We start from the raw sequence: 18,543 nt of genomic DNA on the forward strand, positions 1-18,543 counted from the left end.
GGTGGTGCAATTGTTGATAGTAAAATCGGTGTGAATGGACCATGTTAAATACCCGGACAGTGACTGTTCACTCTATATATACACCTCTGTATTGTGAGACAACAGGGAATGACTAGGCTCCATGAGTGAGCTAAATAGAACAGTTTACAGGATTTTCCTGTGTCGTAGCTGCGCTATTGTCCACTCCTTTAACATATTACAAAAGTGTCTAATGAACTGCACCAACGCCTGAACACATTATATTCGGATTATTCACATACAAACTTTTTTTTAATTAGGTGACACAAAAAGTACAGTTTATGGTAGAGAGAATATCACGATATTTTAAGTAAAATAAATTACAAATTAGTCGGAGGTTTCGTGAATCTACATGTCCCTTGTTCATGCTCTCGAATAATACCATTTTTGTTACTTTTATGATGTGAGCCGTGCCCTCGAAATCTGAATTAATTTTGTAATGGGGCTCAGTAAAAACGCAGTTAAATTTTTCAGTCTGGTTGGCAAGCGAATGAACCCTCATCGGAGTTTAGGACCCAGCAGCTAAGTAGAGTAGCGAAGGATCACATGATGGTTATTTTCAAAGAGGAGACCCTCTATGACAGATGAAACAGCTACTGAAGCAGTCAAGTTAGCATAGTGAAAGTATACAATGAAAAAAATGTCGTTTAAAACCGTAGCCGCATAAGAATAATCACGAATTTAACTAAAGCCTAAGGTATGCGGAATGAAACGGTCAACATCAGAATGGAAAATTAATTAGACAAAGCCTCTGCCTAGACATGAATTGGAAGACTTGTCTTTTTGTTGTAACCTTATATTTGAGTGTCTGTACAGCTGCGGTAAGTGTAATAATGACCTCTGTATTATTAATTTAACTCTGTATTATACATTTAACTGATTAACTGTCCACATCAGCTAGGCGCAACTTGAATAGAAAGCTACCTTATAAGTTTTAGTGAGTTGGTAAGCGTTTCTTTAAATCCGTCATGAGGATCCATGTGACAGGTCATGTGTACCTTAGACCTGAGACACGACCTCAGTTGATACAACTCGTTTAGACAGTCAAGATATTAACTGACTTGTGCAGACACAGATGTTAGCATATGAGAGAAACAATGGGTCTGAAAATCCACGAATGGCTGATAAATCTGAAATGTGTTTCAAGTTCTGTAACCTTAATATGGAGTTATAGCAAATGTAACTTATTTGTAGATTAAAGGCAGTCTACTTTGCTGTTTTTTTATGTAGCCTGTTACTTATGTCAGCATGAAAAGTGTGTCATATGAAACGAGGGTTGCAGTTGATGATGCGAGACGTCCCGTTTGTCTTCCAAAGGAATCCCGCTCGTTCACTATTGACTACAAGAACAATCGCTTCTTAAAAGATGGAGCGCCGTTCCAGTACATATCAGGAAGCATCCACTACTCCCGCATCCCACCGTATTATTGGAAAGATCGGTTACTTAAAATGTACATGACCGGGCTGAATGCAATTCAGGTGTAAGTGGAAGTATTAAATGACGAGCTGCATTCTGTTTAATAACACGGTCTTTTTTAAAAACATGATAGGTTAAAGATTTTGTCATCTGCTCCCTATCTCACGCAGATATGTCCCGTGGAACTTCCACGAGGCTGTGCCCGGTGTGTACAACTTTGCGGGCGACCGAGATCTCGAGCATTTCCTGGACTTGGCCAATCAAACGGGTCTCCTTGTAATTCTGAGACCAGGACCGTACATCTGCGCAGAATGGGAAATGGTGAGCATCACTTTCACAACATCTGAATCGCGCTGTATGTAGTTCTCACTATTTTTATTATTAAAATGATTTACATAGTTTCACATGTATTTACATACATTCACACGATATCTATGGAGCAAAAGCTACATGGCCCTGGTCTCCTCACAAAGCCAAGCGCTGGCATCTACTTCATGGCTTAAATAAACCAGTAAAATGATATTTGAGTGTTTTGTAAGACATTTTTAATGAGATCACCCCAAACTGTATTATATTCATATTGTATTTTTGTTTCCTTTGGGCCCATACTTCATCACAAGCTGTGTTTTAGAGGAAACAAACATCTTCTTGTGTCACATTCTTGTGATTAAGTATATATTTAACCATGACTTTCCTCTTGGGTAGGGAAGTAAATAAAATGAAGGAGCCAAAATTGAATTTAGTTCTTACTCAGTCGGCGTACGTTTTGTTTGAGTCCTTGTGTTCTCTCTTACAGGGAGGGTTACCTGCTTGGTTACTCCAAAAACCAAACATTATCCTTCGTTCAGCAGACACCGGTAATTCTCATAACTGTCAGTATAAGTACACGGCTTTACACGGTTGGTTTGGTTACTGGTGTATTTAAGGGACATACTCATGTTTTTCCAGATTACCTGCAGGCAGTGAGCAACTGGTTGGCAGTGTTACTCTCTAAAATGAGACGATGGCTCTATCACAACGGTGGGAACATTATCAGTGTGCAGGTAGAGATTTCCAAGGCCTAAAGACACAGAGGTTGCATTCGAAGCCTTATTCTGACAGTACATTCAAACACAAATGCAACTGTTTCAGTTTACCACAGGAGGGATTTTAAAATCATATCAAAACAACACCAGTCTCTTCTTTGTTGAATCGTTCACAATCATGACAAGTTGTAGGACTTTTGGATTTGTTTTTGTTACTGTGACTTGTTCACACCTATGTGGCAAGATTTTGAGATATCTTGCACATTATCGTGTGCAAACTAACTCGCAAAATGATGTGAGATAACTGTCATCCTGCGGTCGCTGAGCCTCTAACAAACTAACTCTCTGACCCTACTGATACAGTAGCTGAGTGTTTTGTAACCCTGCCCCTAAGAACACAGCCTCTGAGTGTTCTGTCACTATGGCCTTAACAACACAGCCTCTGAATGTTCTGTCACTATGGCCTTAACAACACAGCCTCTGAATGTTCTGTCACTATGGCCTTAACAACACAGCCTCTGAATGTTCTGTCACTATGGCCTTGACAACACAGCCTCTGAGTGTTCTGTCACTATGGCCTTGACAACACAGCCTCTGAGTGTTCTGTCACTACGGCCTTAACAACACAGCCTCTGAATGTTCTGTCACTATGGCCTTAACAACACAGCCTCTGAATGTTCTGTCACTATGGCCTTGACAACACAGCCTCTGAGTGTTCTGTCACTATGGCCTTGACAACACAGCCTCTGAGTGTTCTGTCACTACGGCCTTGACAACACAGCCTCTGAGAGTTCTGTCACTATGGCCTTGACAACACAGCCTCTGAGTGTTCTGTCACTATGGCCTTAACAACACAGCTTCTGAGTGTTCTGTCACTATGGCCTTAACAACACGGCTTCTGAGTGTTCTGTCACTATGGCCTTAACAACACAGCCTCTGAGAGTTCGGCCACTATGGCCTTAACAACACAGCTTCTGAGTGTTCTGTCACTATGGCTTTAACAACACAGCTTCTGAATGTTCTGTCACTATGGCCTTAACAACACAGCTTCTGAGTGTTCTGTCACTATGGCTTTAACAACACAGCTTCTGAATGTTCTGTCACTATGGCCTTAACAACACAGCCTCTGAGAGTTCTGCCACTATGGCCTTAACAACACAGCCTCTGAGTGTTCTGTCACTATGGCCTTAACAACACAGCTTCTGAGTGTTCTGTCACTATGGCTTTAACAACACAGCTTCTGAGTGTTCTGTCACTATGGCCTTAACAACACAGCCTCTGAGTGTTCCGTAACCACGGGATTAACAACACAGCCTCTGAGTGTTCTGTCACTATGGCCTTAACAACACAGCCTCTGAGTGTTCTGTCACTATGGCTTTAACAGGTGGAGAATGAATATGGAAGTTATTTTGCCTGTGACTACAACTACATGCGGCACCTACGCACTCTCTTCCGCTTCTTCTTGGGGGAGGACATGGTTCTCTTTACCACGGATGGAAACACGGACAGGGAGATGATATGTGGGACACTGGAGGGCCTGTATGCCACTATTGACTTTGGGACAGGTGAGAGTTTGAGTGCCACTGCAATAGAAGAATTAGCTATTTATCAGGTTAAGATAAAGTGTAATTACTCATGAGAGAAGTGTTGGGTGCTATTTAGTACAAACACTGCTATACAACTTAATTTCCTCAAATCATAATCATGAGCCAGTTACCAGGAAATTCTCAAAAAATATTAATCAGTAATGTAGCATACAGTAAATTTAATAACTAAGCTGCTAGTACCCTCTAAAAGCACTCGTTGGCATCCAGTGCACGATTTCTTGAAAGGGAACTGTTTACTTACTCTTACTCAGACACCAACATTAGTGCAGCCTTTGGACGGCAAAGGAGGTTTGAACCAAAAGGTCCGTTGGTGAGTATCTCGAAGAAAAGCACTTCTCTGTAAAATAAATAAATAAATACAAATCTGTGGTAATTAGTGATGTATCCTTCATATGCCTATGGAAGTGAAGTGTCTGACTGTGGAGTATTGCAGGTGAACTCAGAGTTCTACACTGGCTGGCTTGATCACTGGGGTGACAAGCACGCCGCTGTGGACTCACAGAAGGTTAGCAGAATGCTAGGAGAAATGCTAGCCATGGGTGCCAGCGTTAACATGTATGTCATACCTTTCTTTTTTCCACCTGCTTGAATTCAACGTTAATGTGTGTTCAATTAAACTAAATGGAATTGAAAACATCAATGAAAACTTCTGTTGTTGTCCTGTTCTCTCAGGTACATGTTTGAAGGTGGGACCAACTTTGGTTACTGGAATGGTAAACCCGCAGTTTAAAACAACGTTATCAGCATTTGTTTAAAAATACAGGTTTTACATGTTTAGTCATGGTAATGTTTCATGTTTAGGAGCTGATCATGACACGAGGTACCGCTCTGTGGTGACCAGTTACGATTATGATGCTCCTCTGACCGAGGCTGGCGACCCCACTGAGAAATTACTGGCCATAAGAGACGTCATAAGGCAGGTTAGTCTGACGCCTGACAGGTTTGTTTGGCATCTAACCGTGAACTGATTTTGCATGGGACCGATTGCATGTTTGAAAGAACTATGAGTTGGAAAACCAGAACGTGGCCTTATCTCCCTCCCCTCCTTTTTCCCCAGTTCCGTGACGTACCAGTCGGCCCAATGCCACCAGCAACACCAAAACTAGCGTATGGTTTTGTGACACTTCAAAAGGTTTGTAAATATCAACGGTCTCAAGACCTTCGTGCTAAAGTGGGAACAATCCCTTAAGCAGCAATAGCACTGATACTCAACTCCTTTACATTGACTGTGTCTCATCTTCTCCACACCGTCCTGTCCCGTAGGTTGGAAACATAAGTGGATTACTGGACATTCTCTCACCCCAGGGTCCTGTTCAATCCAAATATCCCCAAACATTTGAAGAGTTAAAACAGGTAGAAGGCATATGATGCAATATCTTTGGCAACTATGTATCACACGAGGAATGCCAACAGACAGATTTAAAAATATACTTAAAGCCCATGTTGTGTGTGTTTGTGTGCCACATTTAGTACTATGGTTTCATGCTATACCGGACAGCTTTGCCCCGGAACCTCCTGGAAGCAACCCCCCTCATCTCTCCACTGAATGGTATCCATGATCGTGCTTATGTCTCTGTGAATGGGGTGAGTCAACCACACACTACAGTTCACAATGTCCTGCACTCATTCATCTATAGGCTGTGCTATATATAAACCACAGCCCAAAGATGTGCTCTCTCCCCCTCTCTCTACATATATATATAAGTGTGTGTGTGTGTATGTATATATATATAAAATGTACATATTACGTGTATGCATGTATGTATTTTATTATATATGTATCATATATATATATAAATAACTTTCCTTTGCATTTAAACAAGTCCATCACTTTGAACACAGCATTTTGTTCACGTTGCGCAATATAAAGTCCATCTGGTGACATGGGTCCTATTTTGTCAGGCTGAAGTAGAAAAGTGATTGGTAAAAATAAATAAATAGTTAACTGTAGTCCATGGTGTGTTATGTGAAATCTGTTGTCTGCGTTTTGTCTGTGTCCAGGTGTATCAGGGACTGCTGGAGAGAGACACTGCTCTGGTGATGAACATCACAGGAAAGCAGGGAGACCAGCTTGACATAATTGTGGAGAACATGGGCAGGGTCAACTTTGGCAGCAAAATCAATGATTACAAGGCAAGTTTAAAAAACAAAAACAAAAAAAAAAACAAAGCTGGATTCCTACTTTTTTTTACTTATGTGAAAAAAAGATGGTTGCGCCACAAAATACATGAAAGAGGAAGAAAAACTCTTTCTTTATCCTAAGGATCTTTCTGTCCTACTTTAAATCCAAGTGTTAACCCCGACAAGAGCCAGTCTCAACAGTGGTTGTGTTGATCCTCTCGCTCACAGGGCATCCTGAGTAACCTCATCCTGGGAAAAGACGTGCTCACTGATTGGCTGATCTACACTCTGGATATTGACGGTGTCATAGCCAATGGCTGGCCTCAGTCCAATCAGGGACACGTCCGTCCTGGCCCTGTGAGGGAACAGGCAGACGGACCAATGTTCTACACAGGGACACTGAAGCCCACGGGCCTGGCCTGGGACACATTCATAAAGCTCAGTGGCTGGACAAAGGTTAGTGTTTAACTCAGACTAACACGGTTTAGGACCTATGAGTGTAACCTTGTTTGTGTGGTGCATGAATACCATCCTTCAATGACAACAAATGCGGCATTCAGTTCTAACTGCTCACTCATCTGTCTGTGCGTCAGGGTCAAGTGTGGATCAATGGGGTGAACCTGGGCAGATACTGGTCCAAGCGCGGTCCCCAGCAGACGCTCTACGTCCCCGGGCCCCTGCTCAGTACCAGCCAGCCCAATAACATCACCGTGCTGGAGCTGGAGAAGGCTCCCACCCAGACCAAGGTCCTCTTCATGGACCGACCCCAGCTCAACGCTACAGGAGGGCAGGCCTGATGCTTTAGCATTACCACTGATCACAGATTACACTCAACAGTATGTATATACAGATACAGAATTACGCCGAAAGGTTTGCTAAACTGTGTTCGAGTGCTCTGCTGAGGTAACGTGGTCTTCAGAAAGCCATTCGATCAATCTATTGTCAATATTTCTTTTTAACATTTGCTCAGTAGTCAGTAATAGCCTGGTACCACTTAACTCACTCAGGTAACAATCACGTCATTCCAAGGGGCTGTGTTATTTCATCGACTGATGTGACACCATCAGTCATGCCAAAGACTTGCTGTGCCTGGAAAGTATTTACAGATGTTGTAAATTTGCTTTTGAAATCTGTATGATAGTTTTTAATTAAATTGTTTTATTCCAGAATGTTCTGTTTCTCAATGTCATATTATTTTCTTCATTTTTTTTTTTTTTTTAGATATAATAACATTGTTACTCAATTCCCCCAACATTTGTTTAATTAATATTACGACAAATTTTTTGGAAAACTGCCACACACATTGCACAGTTTGTAAATATTAGATTAAAACCAATAGATGTTTGATCTGGAACACGGCATTTTTTCTAAAGAGCCGAGAAACACAAAGTAAATTCATTTCATGATCTCAGTACTAGGCACTTTACTGATGTTACTTTATGGAAAATACCCGTATTTAGAGTATCTAAATAAAAATTTCTCCAGCCATGCAGCTGAACTCCTGCCAAACCAAACAGTTAAGTCTTCCACTGTCCAACTTGGCACTGTCACTGGCACTGTCAGTCAACCTTAACAACAATAATCAACCAATCAAATCAGCAAACAGGAACATCTCCATTGACGGTCTAAGGCCCAGTATGAGATTCAGGCTCGTAGGAAAAGCCAGCCACTCTTCCCACCGTCACTGCCTGCCGTCTGAGACATGGGAATCTCTCCGTGAACACAGCATCTGCAGATACCTGTGGACGCTGTCCTGTCCACAGCGGGCACCTGTAGAGACCCTGAGGGTCACTCAGGGTTCAGGGCTTGGCGGCAGGAGCACTGGCTTTGCGATGAGCTTGGACGCAGCGCGGGGAGCAGAAGGAGTAGTCCAGGTAATGGAACGGCACCTTCCCAAGTAATGACTCCCCACACAGCCAGCACCTCCTGACACACGACACAAATGTTCAGTTTTAGCCTAAGCCTGATTACCATTTACCAACATTTACCATTTCTTACAATTCAATGCTGTTGTTGTTGTTGTTTTTTATTATGTATTGGATGCCAGTGGTGATGTTGAATTCTATCGTCATTTTCACTCATGATACAATAATTCTACAAGTGTGCAGCGAGAGAAAAGACAAAGTCTGACATGCAGTGAGGTTTCAGCTTAAGGCAAAGAGCAGAGTAATCCTAGTGACTGGTTATCATACCTGATGTTAGCGATTGTGACCTCTGTCGTCGCCATTTGTTCAGCCAGTCTCCTCTCCGCTGCCAGGGCCCTCTGTAAAATCACCACCAGAACACTACAGTCAGAGTCTAATCCCAGCCAAGACCCAGAGCGACTGTAAAGCAGACAGACCCGGATGCCGAGTTAGCCCACGCGTGTTACCTTCTCTCGGTCGCTCAGCGCGGCAAATCTTTTCCTCTCTTCTTTCTCCAGTTCTTTTTTCTGCTTCTCCTCTTTCTGCTCTTTCTCTCTCTGTTTCTTTGCAGCTTTCTGAGCCTTCTTCTTCTCTGCCTTCTTGGCCTCGATTTCCGCCGTCAACGGCCCTGGGACCTGAAACGGACACCAGTGGCCATAGAGCGACATCAAAGGTGTTACCAGTACAGCTGTTTTCTCATTACCTCTAACCCTGACAAATCAACACATTAACCTTAGTTTTCATCATTCAAACGTCGAATTCAAAACATTGGAGAACGCGTCATTAAAATGAAGGGCCGCTCACCTGTGCTTTCGTGTAGTCGTATTTTTTGGGGTTCTCGGCCATGTATTTCCGAAACGTGTTCCTGGTGTCCTTTTCAGGAGCGACGCCGTAAGGAGTCTGTCCTTTATTATCCCTGGAGACAAAACACAGAGAGAAATGAAACGTAGAACGCGCCCCAAAATACACTCATTCAGCCCCTCACGTGCGCATATGCGCATCTCCCCAGTCTGGCAGGGTTTGGCGCACGCGTACCTGGAGGCCGGGTCGCTGCCCGCGTCCATAAGCAACGTGACGACGGCCTTCTGTCCTGCTGCCGCAGCAACGTGCAGCAGAGTGAAGCCGGAGGAATCGATGGGCTTATTCAGAATACTCCGCGGGGTCGCTGTTTCGGAGACCCCTGGGGCGCCGGGCTCCCGGGCGTCATTTTCAGCCCTCTCCTCGTCCACGGGACCCGGTAGCTTGAGGAGGGCGCGCAGGGTGTCGACGTCGCCGGTTTTGCAGGCAGTGTAGAGGGCGTCTCTAATACCGTACTCCCGTGAGTCATCTGCCCCATCTAAACCCCCCCCCCCGAAAAGACGTCAGTGCACAACGTAAAACAATTAACAATGGACACCAACGTCACCTGCAAAGAGTAAACATACACCTGGACCACATACAATCTTATACAAACATTTTAAATATGTATATATAGAGAGAGAGAAAGAGAGAGAGAGAGTGAGTGAGAGACACACACAGAGAGTGCAGAGTGCCTCTTGACACCTGGAGACTTTAACCTGGAGTATTTAAGCGTATGGATGGTGCATTCAAACACTGTACCTTCCTCCAGCTGTTGCTTTTTATTCTTGGGTTTCCTCCTGCCCTTCACCTTGCCCCGACTCTCTCCGCTAACACCGTGTTCAGGTTCTGCCGCCTCCGTTTCCTCTGCCGACGGATCACGGCCTTTATGACTTGATTCTAAGTTCATCAACACAGACACAAACCTCTTCTGTCTCAATCAGTGCAATCTGTCAGATAACTTAACGTAGTGCACATAAGTCTCCTCCCTTATCACAGACACATAACTGGGCAGCATTGTGTCGATTCATGTGATTTTATCTCTTTTTTTTTTTTTTTTCTTCCTGCTGTTTACCTTCCCTCTCTGCTCTGCTCTTCTCTTTCCTCCTCCTCTGTTTCTTTTTGTTGAGATAAACCTCGTGTTCTCTGAGATGCAGTGTTCCTAGTGTGAGCTCTACAGTCTCTAACTGCGTCGCAGGGCTGTCCTCTCCTGAGCTTCCCTCTTCTTCCCTCTCTCCTGCAGGCGCTGAGAGAGAACACAACACAACACAAAGACACAGCTGTTTAAAACACACACACACACACAGATGGGCTACACACAGACAACTCAGACAGCTGTACACACAGGTTTCATCGTAACCATAACCAGGCCCTGATCACCACAAGCTTTGAAAATGTTTCTTTTTCCCATTTAAACTAGAACAGAGCTTCAGGGGTCAGTTTTGTCTTGTATCAGAGAGGAAAAAAATTTTTGTTTGTACTGGGGGGAGGAAATATTATATTAGGGAAAAGTAATTTGCACTGTATTAGGGAAAAGAAGTATGCATTAAAAAGGTGAAAGGGCAGACAGAGAAACTCACTGGCAACATCTTGCTCAGGATTAGTTTCAGCCACGGGTTTGCGAGCTTTTCTCTGCCATGCTTTCTTGGATGGGCTGAAGATGCTGGAGACCTCGACGTCTTTCTCTGTGATTTACAAAACGGTTAATGTTTGTGAGTGAAAACACGAGGTGATGACCAGAGCATCGTTCTGAACATTCGGAGAGGACAGAAATTGGGAGTACCGTAAACCTGGACGGTGGAGAGGACCTCATGCACTCGCTTTACTTCACGGAACGTGGCCCTGCGGGTGGCAAAGGGTATGACGCGGACTCTCGGGTCCTTTTTGTCCAGGGGCGCGGCCCGACCGCCGAAAAATATGCTTTTATTGTAGCTCGGAGCACGTAAAAAAATAGCACATGCCACCTTCAAGTGTTCCGACCAGCTTTCTAGAAGGTCCTGAATATCCTGAGGATGACAAAGACACATAAGCTTTTTTAAAAACAAAACAGAAATTCAAAGCTTAACTGTCAAACCAACACTGCTACATCAGCAGTTTCATGAAACCACACACCATATGTCTCCAAACCACCTCCTGATAAAAAAATGTTTGCTCTTTGCACAAGCAGGCTTTGCTCAGAACATTGTAAATACCAAAAAAAGGGGCTTCTTTATCATGCTGTTATCCTAAACGCACAGATTGCTATAGAAATCCCTGACATATGTACCGTCGATTAGACCCTTGAATGGCCAAGAACAGAGACACTGAACGGACCCTGGTGTGGCCTACCTTCACCAGTGCTGCTTCATTATAGCGCCTTAATGCAGCTCCGGCAGATTTGGGGGCGTGGCTGCGATTCTGAGAGTCTCTCAGACCCTGCGCGGTCCCGCGCTTGGCTCGTACCGTGTACCGGTGAAAAGTCTTATGCTGCAATACCTCTTTCCTGTGCCGAGTCAGAAAATCAATTCTGAGTCAAGTGAATTTGTGACGTGTTTTTTTTTTCAAAAAGGAAAGGAAACAGAAACACATGAAAAGCCCGACTGACCCCTGATACACTGCCCCGGCAAAGTGTCCTCCGCCAGTCATCAGTATGATCCACATGGTCTTGGGCGTAATGTTCAGCAGAGAAGCAACGGGATCCTCCTCATCGCTCAGCTAAATTAAAAACACAGAAGGTTAGACTGGTCTAACAGCCCAGAACACATCGGCCCCATCTGCCGAAGATTAAGATTTACAAACAATCGCGCGTTGCTATGACAACAGAATAAACGCACAAATAAAATAAAAGCTGCGACTGGAACAAACAAAAGTGAAAGAGAAGAACCACCCAGTATTTTCTGTTAACAAATATCAGATACTGGTAATGGACAAAATATTTAATGACTGTCAAACCGCATTTATCATCATTCCGCTCGCAAAAACGAGATGATCGTGTGGATGTTAGTCAAACACAGTCGGAAAAAAAGACCATACTCGCCGATCGTTCTATGTGATTTTAAGGTGATTAAAACTCACACTGGGTTTCTGCACCATGCAGCGAAACATGGATAGATACTGTCCCTGAGTGTTCTGAAAGACAAGCTTGCTGGAGAGTCTGCAGGACGTTGAGTTAGTGTCTAAGGCGCTGTCTGTCACATCAGAAGTCACATCCTCCTGACTTTGACCCAAGTCACTGTCTGAATCTTCGTCCTCTGAGTCCGAACCTGAGATGCTGGACATGTCACCTGTTTTCCATCACGAGGTGGGAAAATGACCACACATGAGAATTTTCTGGAGAGGAAAAGTACAGAAGTCTTATGAGGAGCTTAAAGAAGGGCAAAGTTTAATGCCAACCTGTGCCAGTCTTTTTCTCAAATTCTTCAACCGTGACTGCCAATCGGCCTGCCAGTCTTTGCCTAAGGTTGAATCGGTGCCAGTCAAGCTTGTAGTGTTCTATCTGTAAGAAGCAAAGGTAGGCTTGTTGCATACACTCACATATGTATAGTCCATTATGCACATTAACTTTACAACGAATTAAAACAAACAAAAAAAAACTTTAAAAAGTGCTATTCAAAATATTGTAGGCAATACAGGGATTTTTTTTTTTTTTTTTTTTAAATGACGTATTTACCTGGTCCTCGCGACTGTCGAAGGGACACTGGCAGGCTGAACAAAACATCCTGTCCGATACTTCTCCAAAAGGCACGCTCTCTCTCGTTTGTCTGCTTGCTTTACTCTCCTCTGTAAATAAAATGAGCAAATACAGTGGAGCGTTATACAGCCGACATAGCTGTAGGGCACTTGTTTAATCTGTTTCGTATTCAGAAGACAGTAACTCAAACACACCATCACTGGTTGAAGGTGGCGGTTCCTGATGTCTTGGCAGTCCGGTAATCTCTCGTAGACCGTGTGTAAGAGCCGGTTCTTGGGGGATGTCAAAGACTGAACGGTGCGCGGGACTTAGCATCGTTAGATTATTTTTGTCACAGTGCCGGTGTATGATACACGGTAAAGCAAGGCAGTCCAGGTGTCTTCTTCGTGTTAATCGCGAAGCAAGTTTATGGAATTACAGCACGTGTTCGCTCAACTGACACGTCAGAAATCGACTATCTGACCAGGTACTATGCTGTATACTTATATCATACAGGTTTCATACAGGGTTCGCTTGGAAGTTTCAATTTTGATTCAAAGCTTTCATAATACCAAAACACCAATCACGGCAGTATTTCCTCTGACAGTCAGAGTGACACATTAGCAAGCAATTTTTAGCTAACTCATCATAAACCATTAGCTAGGTGGCTGCCTGACACTGCTCGTTGTATTAAAGAGAAATACTGATTAAGTACTTACGTACATACTAAGTCCCCTGAGATTCGAAATAAAACACAAAATGAGCGCTCCAAATTTATCCACGCATACTCACACAGGTTCTACCCAGCTAGCCACCATACGGAATCTTGTAAGGTAGTGTACACAGGGTGCTCTATAATGCGGTCTTTTTAAAATGAGGAAAAAATTAAATCTCTCGTGAATGACAGTGTATCTCTAAGAAACTGCGAGTGACTATCCCTTTTTATCCATTCCCAAGGAGTTTGACAATCGGGAAAAAAAAAACATTAACTAATGGTCGAGCAAATAGCTGTCGAAGCTGACATACGGCATCAGTTGTACGGGTGACGACGAGGCTCATTTCTCATTTAAAGAAAGCTTGGCGTCCTCACAATATGAGGTTTTTTTTGCAAAACTTAAACAGGCCAGGATTGAATAAACGAAATTCTTTATTCTTGAATTCGTGTAGCTCATACAGTTTGTTGGACATATTAACAAGTTTCCAGTGACGAAGCAGAATAGAGAATCATGAGAAGTGTGAAGAACACCTACAAACCATGCGCAGAGCGTTAAATCTCTAGACCTTTTGAGTATTTAAAAAGGAAAAAAAGAACAACTCGTTACAAATTTCAAACTGCATTAAAGAGATTATTTTATTTAATACTGCAAGATCACAATAGGAATATATCCAGCTGTCCAGAGTGACTACTTCACAATTTTGTGAGACACACTTTGAGAAACTAAAGGCAGTCTGTTGTGTGAGTGCTAACGGTATCAGATTCTGAAAAGAGAGAGAGCGAGAGAACAACAATTAAAATGTTTTACTTTTGCATTCTTCTGTTTCTCTTTGGTTTAACTGTTGTCTGGCCCTGATTGTCAGTAATGCTTGTTTTGACTTGTTTTTGACGTCCATCTGTGTCCTGTTTTTGCTCAGTTCGTCCAGGGGGGTGGTTCTTCGGAATTTCTTCTCCTTTTCATTATCAGAGGAGAAACAAAAGCATTTCCAGTTGAAACAAACATCTTGCAAAGTTCAGTTCTACTTATTTATTGTTGTCATGGCAATGGACCCGGACAGAGCAGTTAACTGAAACCTTTCCACATTTAGGCTAAGAATTTTCATCGAACCAGGTGAAAACTATTTGAGGTGGTGAATGAGTAAAGGAAGAGGGTGGATAAACAAAGCAGGTCAACCGTGCCTCAAAATGAGATCAACTCTCTCCGCTTTTAACCTGTCAGAAAACCCAGTAATGCTTTCTTTAAATCCTGTCACGCTAACACACACACCTGTCCCATCATCTGTCTGACGGTCTCCTATTTTCATCCTCAAAAGTTGACACTGGACTTTCAAACTGTTTTCCTCTTCCAGAAGTTTGGCCTCTTCTCTCTGCAGGTCATTTTGATAGCGATCTCGTGACTCTCTCGTCCTGTGACGAAATGAAATTCAGGCTATCTGAGCGCGTCATGCTGCCGTTAAAAAGGCATTACTGTAAAATGCAACAGGTCTCTGACAAAGACGCTGATCATAGTAATACAAAGATGAACGAAATTCAAGTTTCAGTAACATAATACTGTGTCCACTTTACCTTAAGATGTCTAACTCAACATCCTTCAGCTCATTCGTCAAGTTCTGCCTGTGCTGCACCAGACCATCCAGTTCAGTAAGGGCATCACATAGCCCATCCTCTGTCTTCAGCACCATAATCATCCTTCGGTTGAGCTCCTCTGTACTTAAATACAACATTTAATGCAGCCATTATAATGTTACAGACCTCCTTAAAAATTCAGGTGAAAACTATGGCATGACTAAGATACAAGTAAAATGTGTTTGTTTACAGGGTCGCACTGTGTTGATGTAGTTTGTGTATATGTCATTTGTTATACATACAGATTTCTGTCTTTCGGAAATACAGAGCTATCTCTTTCTCATACTCAGTAGACAGACAGAAAGAGAGCGAGAGAGAGAGAGGGACAGGCCATGAACACATCAAAATGTGATTGTGGAATCTGAATTTTAAACAATTCGAAAACAAATTAATTTGGGATATTAGGTAATAAGTGCGTCACATCTGTTGTTCTAAAGCCTTTGATTTCACATTCATCACTCTCAACAGCAAAAGGGTTTGAAACATACTTTGTTCAGTTAGCCAAGGATGACACTCTGTGCTCTTACATTACAATAAATGTGTCGTTGGAAGGGACACACACAGGAAAGACGGAGGACTTACAGGTCTTTTAAATCATCATCCGCTTGCTCTTTTTCATGTTTGGCGCGCTGCAGCTGATTCTTAGCATCAGAAACTGCATCTTGAAGTTGTCCAATCAGCTCCTGCGACAAGTAGGCCTATTTGAGTTACACATCGATGTTTTCACAGTTTATTATTCCTTGCTCAGAGGAATTTCGCTGGTCTCCAAAACAGAGAAACTACCGGTACAATTAAGCGTCCAATCAACTGTACATCGCACTGTTCTGTGGCGTACTTTCGGAAGTGTTCTTTACCGAGAAATTGCTTATAATTTATATTTTCTGTATTGTATTATAGTTCACGAATGTCACATTTCAAAATGCTAAAAGACCCACTTGAAGATCCTTGTCACCAAGAGTGGAAATCTCGTCTTTGGATAAGACGACAGAAGTGTTGCCCAAAGCCTCCATCTTTGTTTCCATTTTTTTTTTTTTTTGAGTGACAAGTAGGCAAGTGGTTTTCAATCTATTTCTCTGGGCCCCCTTACCCTGCACATTTGGGTTTCAGTCTAACACTAGCACTACCTGATTCCTCTGACCAATCAAGCAGCAAGACTTTTCTTAGCTGAATTTTCTGTCTTAATGAACAGTTAAAACAAAAACATGCTGTGCACCATGGCAGTGGATTCAGAATCAGGGGTGTAAGCTACTCCTCACTTCCAGTTCATTGCCGACGGCGCTGTTTGGTTGAAAAATGCTATCACGCGGCGTCCAGTATGAAATGTTTTCGCTCTGTTTCGCAAGTTCCATGTGTCTCATCCATATGTGATGCAGTGATGGGATGTGCAAAGCATCTAACGCAATAGATGTGTTCACTCACTCCTTTTGTAGCACCGCCTAGCGACGGAGATTCGAAAAATATGGCATGCCGCTTTAAAATTAGTTACAGAATACATGAAACAAATTTGTCTGAATCGGGCATTTTACTTTCGCTGTCACCTCTAAGCAGGAGGTTGACTTTCTCCTGGCGAACAGATGCTAACACTCCTCGACCACTTAGATACCACAGCAGCTGGTTGGTATTAAAACCAGCAGGACTGGAGCTGGGACAGCTTATTCGCACAATTACTTTTTATATTGTTTGATTAGCCTATTTAGGCTTTCTTCTATGAAAAATTAAGTTTTTACGAGCCCGCACTAAAACTACTATTTGCACTGTAGTCTCGTGGCTTTGCGAGAATGTCCATGATCGGTTGCCATTCGGATGGATGGTTTTTCGTCATGATTTCAGTGTCGATTCAGCGTCAGTATGCTGTTTATTATGTATCTCTGACGGAAAAAACCCTGCAATGCAAATACTTCAAAGGTAGCGAGGGTATGAGATGCACACACCAAACCGGTTAACTCGTGAAGTGCAACCACATGCAGTGAAGTTATACAATGGTATACGATTGCTGCTACATATCACGCAGAGCCCGGATAGCTCAGTCGGTAGAGCATCAGACTTTTAATCTGAGGGTCCAGGGTTCAAGTCCCTGTTCGGGCGAATGCTTTTTGTTTATGTGTAGTCGATGTCTTGCACATATTTCGCGTTTCCAGCATTGTCCGAGTGGAGTCTAGGCCCGGAGAATGTAAATAATGGACGGTAGAGTGTGTAAATGTGGAGGAATGTTTCTACTGCAGTACATACAAGTCGAAACAGTCTTAATCGGTGTCTTTTAGAGTGGTGTGCTACAGTGTACAAGGAGCATATACTGTGCTTGGTGAACGGTTTGTAATTTACCGATTTCTTTGTTGTGTTCTGGAATTCTTAATTCGAGAACATTATTTTTAAAACACGTAATCTGCATTAAGAGGCTCTAATAGACCTCTCAGGCTGCAATATTACTTGTCTGTATCATCAGGATTAATCTTGCAGTTGATAATTTTGCAGATGATAATTTTATTACAGTGATTACCTTATCTTATACATAAGGGATATAAATTTTAAGAGGTAATTAAAAGTCATCACTGACCTTAGGTTAGTTTAAAAACTAAGTAATTCAGTACATTATAGGAATTAGATTCCATCTCCAGGTAATTTGGTATTTTTTAAAAAAAATCTATTTATTTATCTATTTGCATTATCTGTCTTTTCCATTTCAGTACATTAGACACTCTATCTGTACTGTTCAGTGCCTCAGCTATCTGGAATTGGGATACTGTTAATATTTGGATCTGTCTAATAACTGGATATACCACAAAAATGTAAGATTCAGTATCAAATTCAAAACATCAGTCCCAAGATTCCGTGGTTTCCCCTTGCTCAACAGTAAAGAAGCAAAAAGCTCTTGTAAACAAGTCCACACTGAGCTCACTGAGTTGACTGACTTAGTTCTGAGGGTCATCATGATTTGCTAATGACACAGTCTCTGGAATCAATGTGTAATTATGGGAAATAGTGTTATAGTCAGACACTCAGAAAAAAGGAAATGTCAGTGCTGTTTGTCCAAAAAGGTAAAATTAAGTTGAAATTAATCAGTTCCTTCATGTTTGTCAATGAAAAGTGAGACTGTTAGGTTGAATTAACCTAAAAAAAAACGATTGCATCAAATTGACTAAGCTCAGTGAAACCGAGCTATGCTGTTTCTAATCGCATTCTTCTTAAGAACATAAATATTGTTATGAAAGGTTGACAAGGGGGATGCATTTTGGTCATTTTGCTAAGAAGGGGGACAGCATCCCCCCTCATCCCATAAACTGTTCAGCCATAGGTCAAAGGAATGTCATTAGATACCACTTGGTAAAGTACTTTTTTTTTTTTTTTTATCTTTATGAACATAGCAAAGTATATGTTTTATCTTCATGAAGATAAAAAAAAACTGGACCTTTACACACAAAAAATAATTAGTTGAATGAGTGCAATTTAACCATGCCACGTCTTTTCATCAAGATGAATCAAGTGAAACTAGTCTGTCTTCATTATGTTCTGTGAACACAACATACATTTGTGGATGAAATGTAATCACTTCATTTAAGTTCAATTTATTCGCCTTGCGTTGAATCCAAATGTTTTTCTTTAGTAAGTCTAGTCAAATGAACTAGT

General features: G+C 42.3%; 2 protein-coding genes and 1 non-coding gene across 4 annotated transcripts; 2 read left to right on the forward strand and 1 right to left on the reverse strand.

Annotated features, from left to right (window-relative positions):
• The first annotated feature begins 592 nt into the window (after nt 1-592).
• On the forward strand, nt 593-7,331 carry glb1l (galactosidase, beta 1-like). The gene is made up of 16 exons (XM_030786249.1): nt 593-839; nt 1,336-1,499; nt 1,606-1,756; nt 2,232-2,292; nt 2,384-2,478; nt 3,845-4,025; nt 4,319-4,377; nt 4,501-4,622; nt 4,740-4,780; nt 4,869-4,987; nt 5,125-5,199; nt 5,331-5,420; nt 5,538-5,651; nt 6,069-6,200; nt 6,417-6,644; nt 6,782-7,331. Exons 1-16 carry the CDS (start codon nt 780-782, stop codon nt 6,983-6,985), a joined length of 1,896 nt encoding a protein of 631 aa, XP_030642109.1. The 5' UTR covers nt 593-779; the 3' UTR covers nt 6,986-7,331.
• A 158-nt stretch (nt 7,332-7,489) lies between these two features.
• On the reverse strand, nt 7,490-13,078 carry ankzf1 (ankyrin repeat and zinc finger peptidyl tRNA hydrolase 1). 2 transcript variants are annotated; one of them, XM_030786248.1, is made up of 15 exons: nt 12,794-13,078; nt 12,579-12,688; nt 12,302-12,404; nt 11,984-12,192; nt 11,514-11,623; nt 11,258-11,411; nt 10,713-10,935; nt 10,498-10,614; nt 10,005-10,175; nt 9,692-9,829; nt 9,128-9,428; nt 8,897-9,008; nt 8,560-8,727; nt 8,381-8,451; nt 7,490-8,114 (listed from the first exon to the last, which is right to left on the reverse strand). In XM_030786248.1, the coding sequence occupies exons 1-15, from the start codon at nt 12,912-12,914 to the stop codon at nt 7,988-7,990; spliced, it is 2,235 nt and encodes a 744-aa protein (XP_030642108.1). In that variant the 5' UTR covers nt 12,915-13,078; the 3' UTR covers nt 7,490-7,987. The 2 variants fall into 2 exon arrangements, with proteins under 2 accessions (XP_030642108.1, XP_030642107.1); XM_030786247.1 differs by lacking the exons at nt 12,302-12,404; nt 12,579-12,688; nt 12,794-13,078 and having other exon boundaries at nt 10,510-10,614; nt 11,984-12,074.
• A 3,853-nt stretch (nt 13,079-16,931) lies between these two features.
• On the forward strand, nt 16,932-17,004 carry trnak-uuu (transfer RNA lysine (anticodon UUU)). The gene has a single exon. It is a non-coding gene; the product is annotated as a tRNA-Lys (tRNA).
• Nucleotides 17,005-18,543: the final 1,539 nt, after the last annotated feature.

Source organism: Chanos chanos, chromosome 10 (genome assembly GCF_902362185.1).
Source record: "Chanos chanos chromosome 10, fChaCha1.1, whole genome shotgun sequence".
Taxonomy (NCBI): Eukaryota; Metazoa; Chordata; class Actinopteri; order Gonorynchiformes; family Chanidae; genus Chanos; species Chanos chanos.

Bases quoted from the DNA above. Each gene is read 5' to 3' on its own strand.
- glb1l (XM_030786249.1), top strand. From the start codon at position 780: ATGAATTGGAAGACTTGTCTTTTTGTTGTAACCTTATATTTGAGTGTC. The intron at 1,757-2,231 runs GTGAGCATCACT...TCTCTCTTACAG, and splicing joins TCTGCGCAGAATGGGAAATG to GGAGGGTTACCTGCTTGGTT. The intron at 4,988-5,124 runs GTTAGTCTGACG...CTTTTTCCCCAG, and splicing joins TAAGAGACGTCATAAGGCAG to TTCCGTGACGTACCAGTCGG.
- ankzf1 (XM_030786248.1), bottom strand. From the start codon at position 12,914: ATGCTAAGTCCCGCGCACCGTTCAGTCTTTGACATCCCCCAAGAACCG. The intron at 10,615-10,712 runs GTACTCCCAATT...TGTAAATCACAG, and splicing joins CTCCACCGTCCAGGTTTACG to AGAAAGACGTCGAGGTCTCC. The intron at 8,452-8,559 runs GTAACACGCGTG...GTGATTTTACAG, and splicing joins CGCTGAGCGACCGAGAGAAG to AGGGCCCTGGCAGCGGAGAG.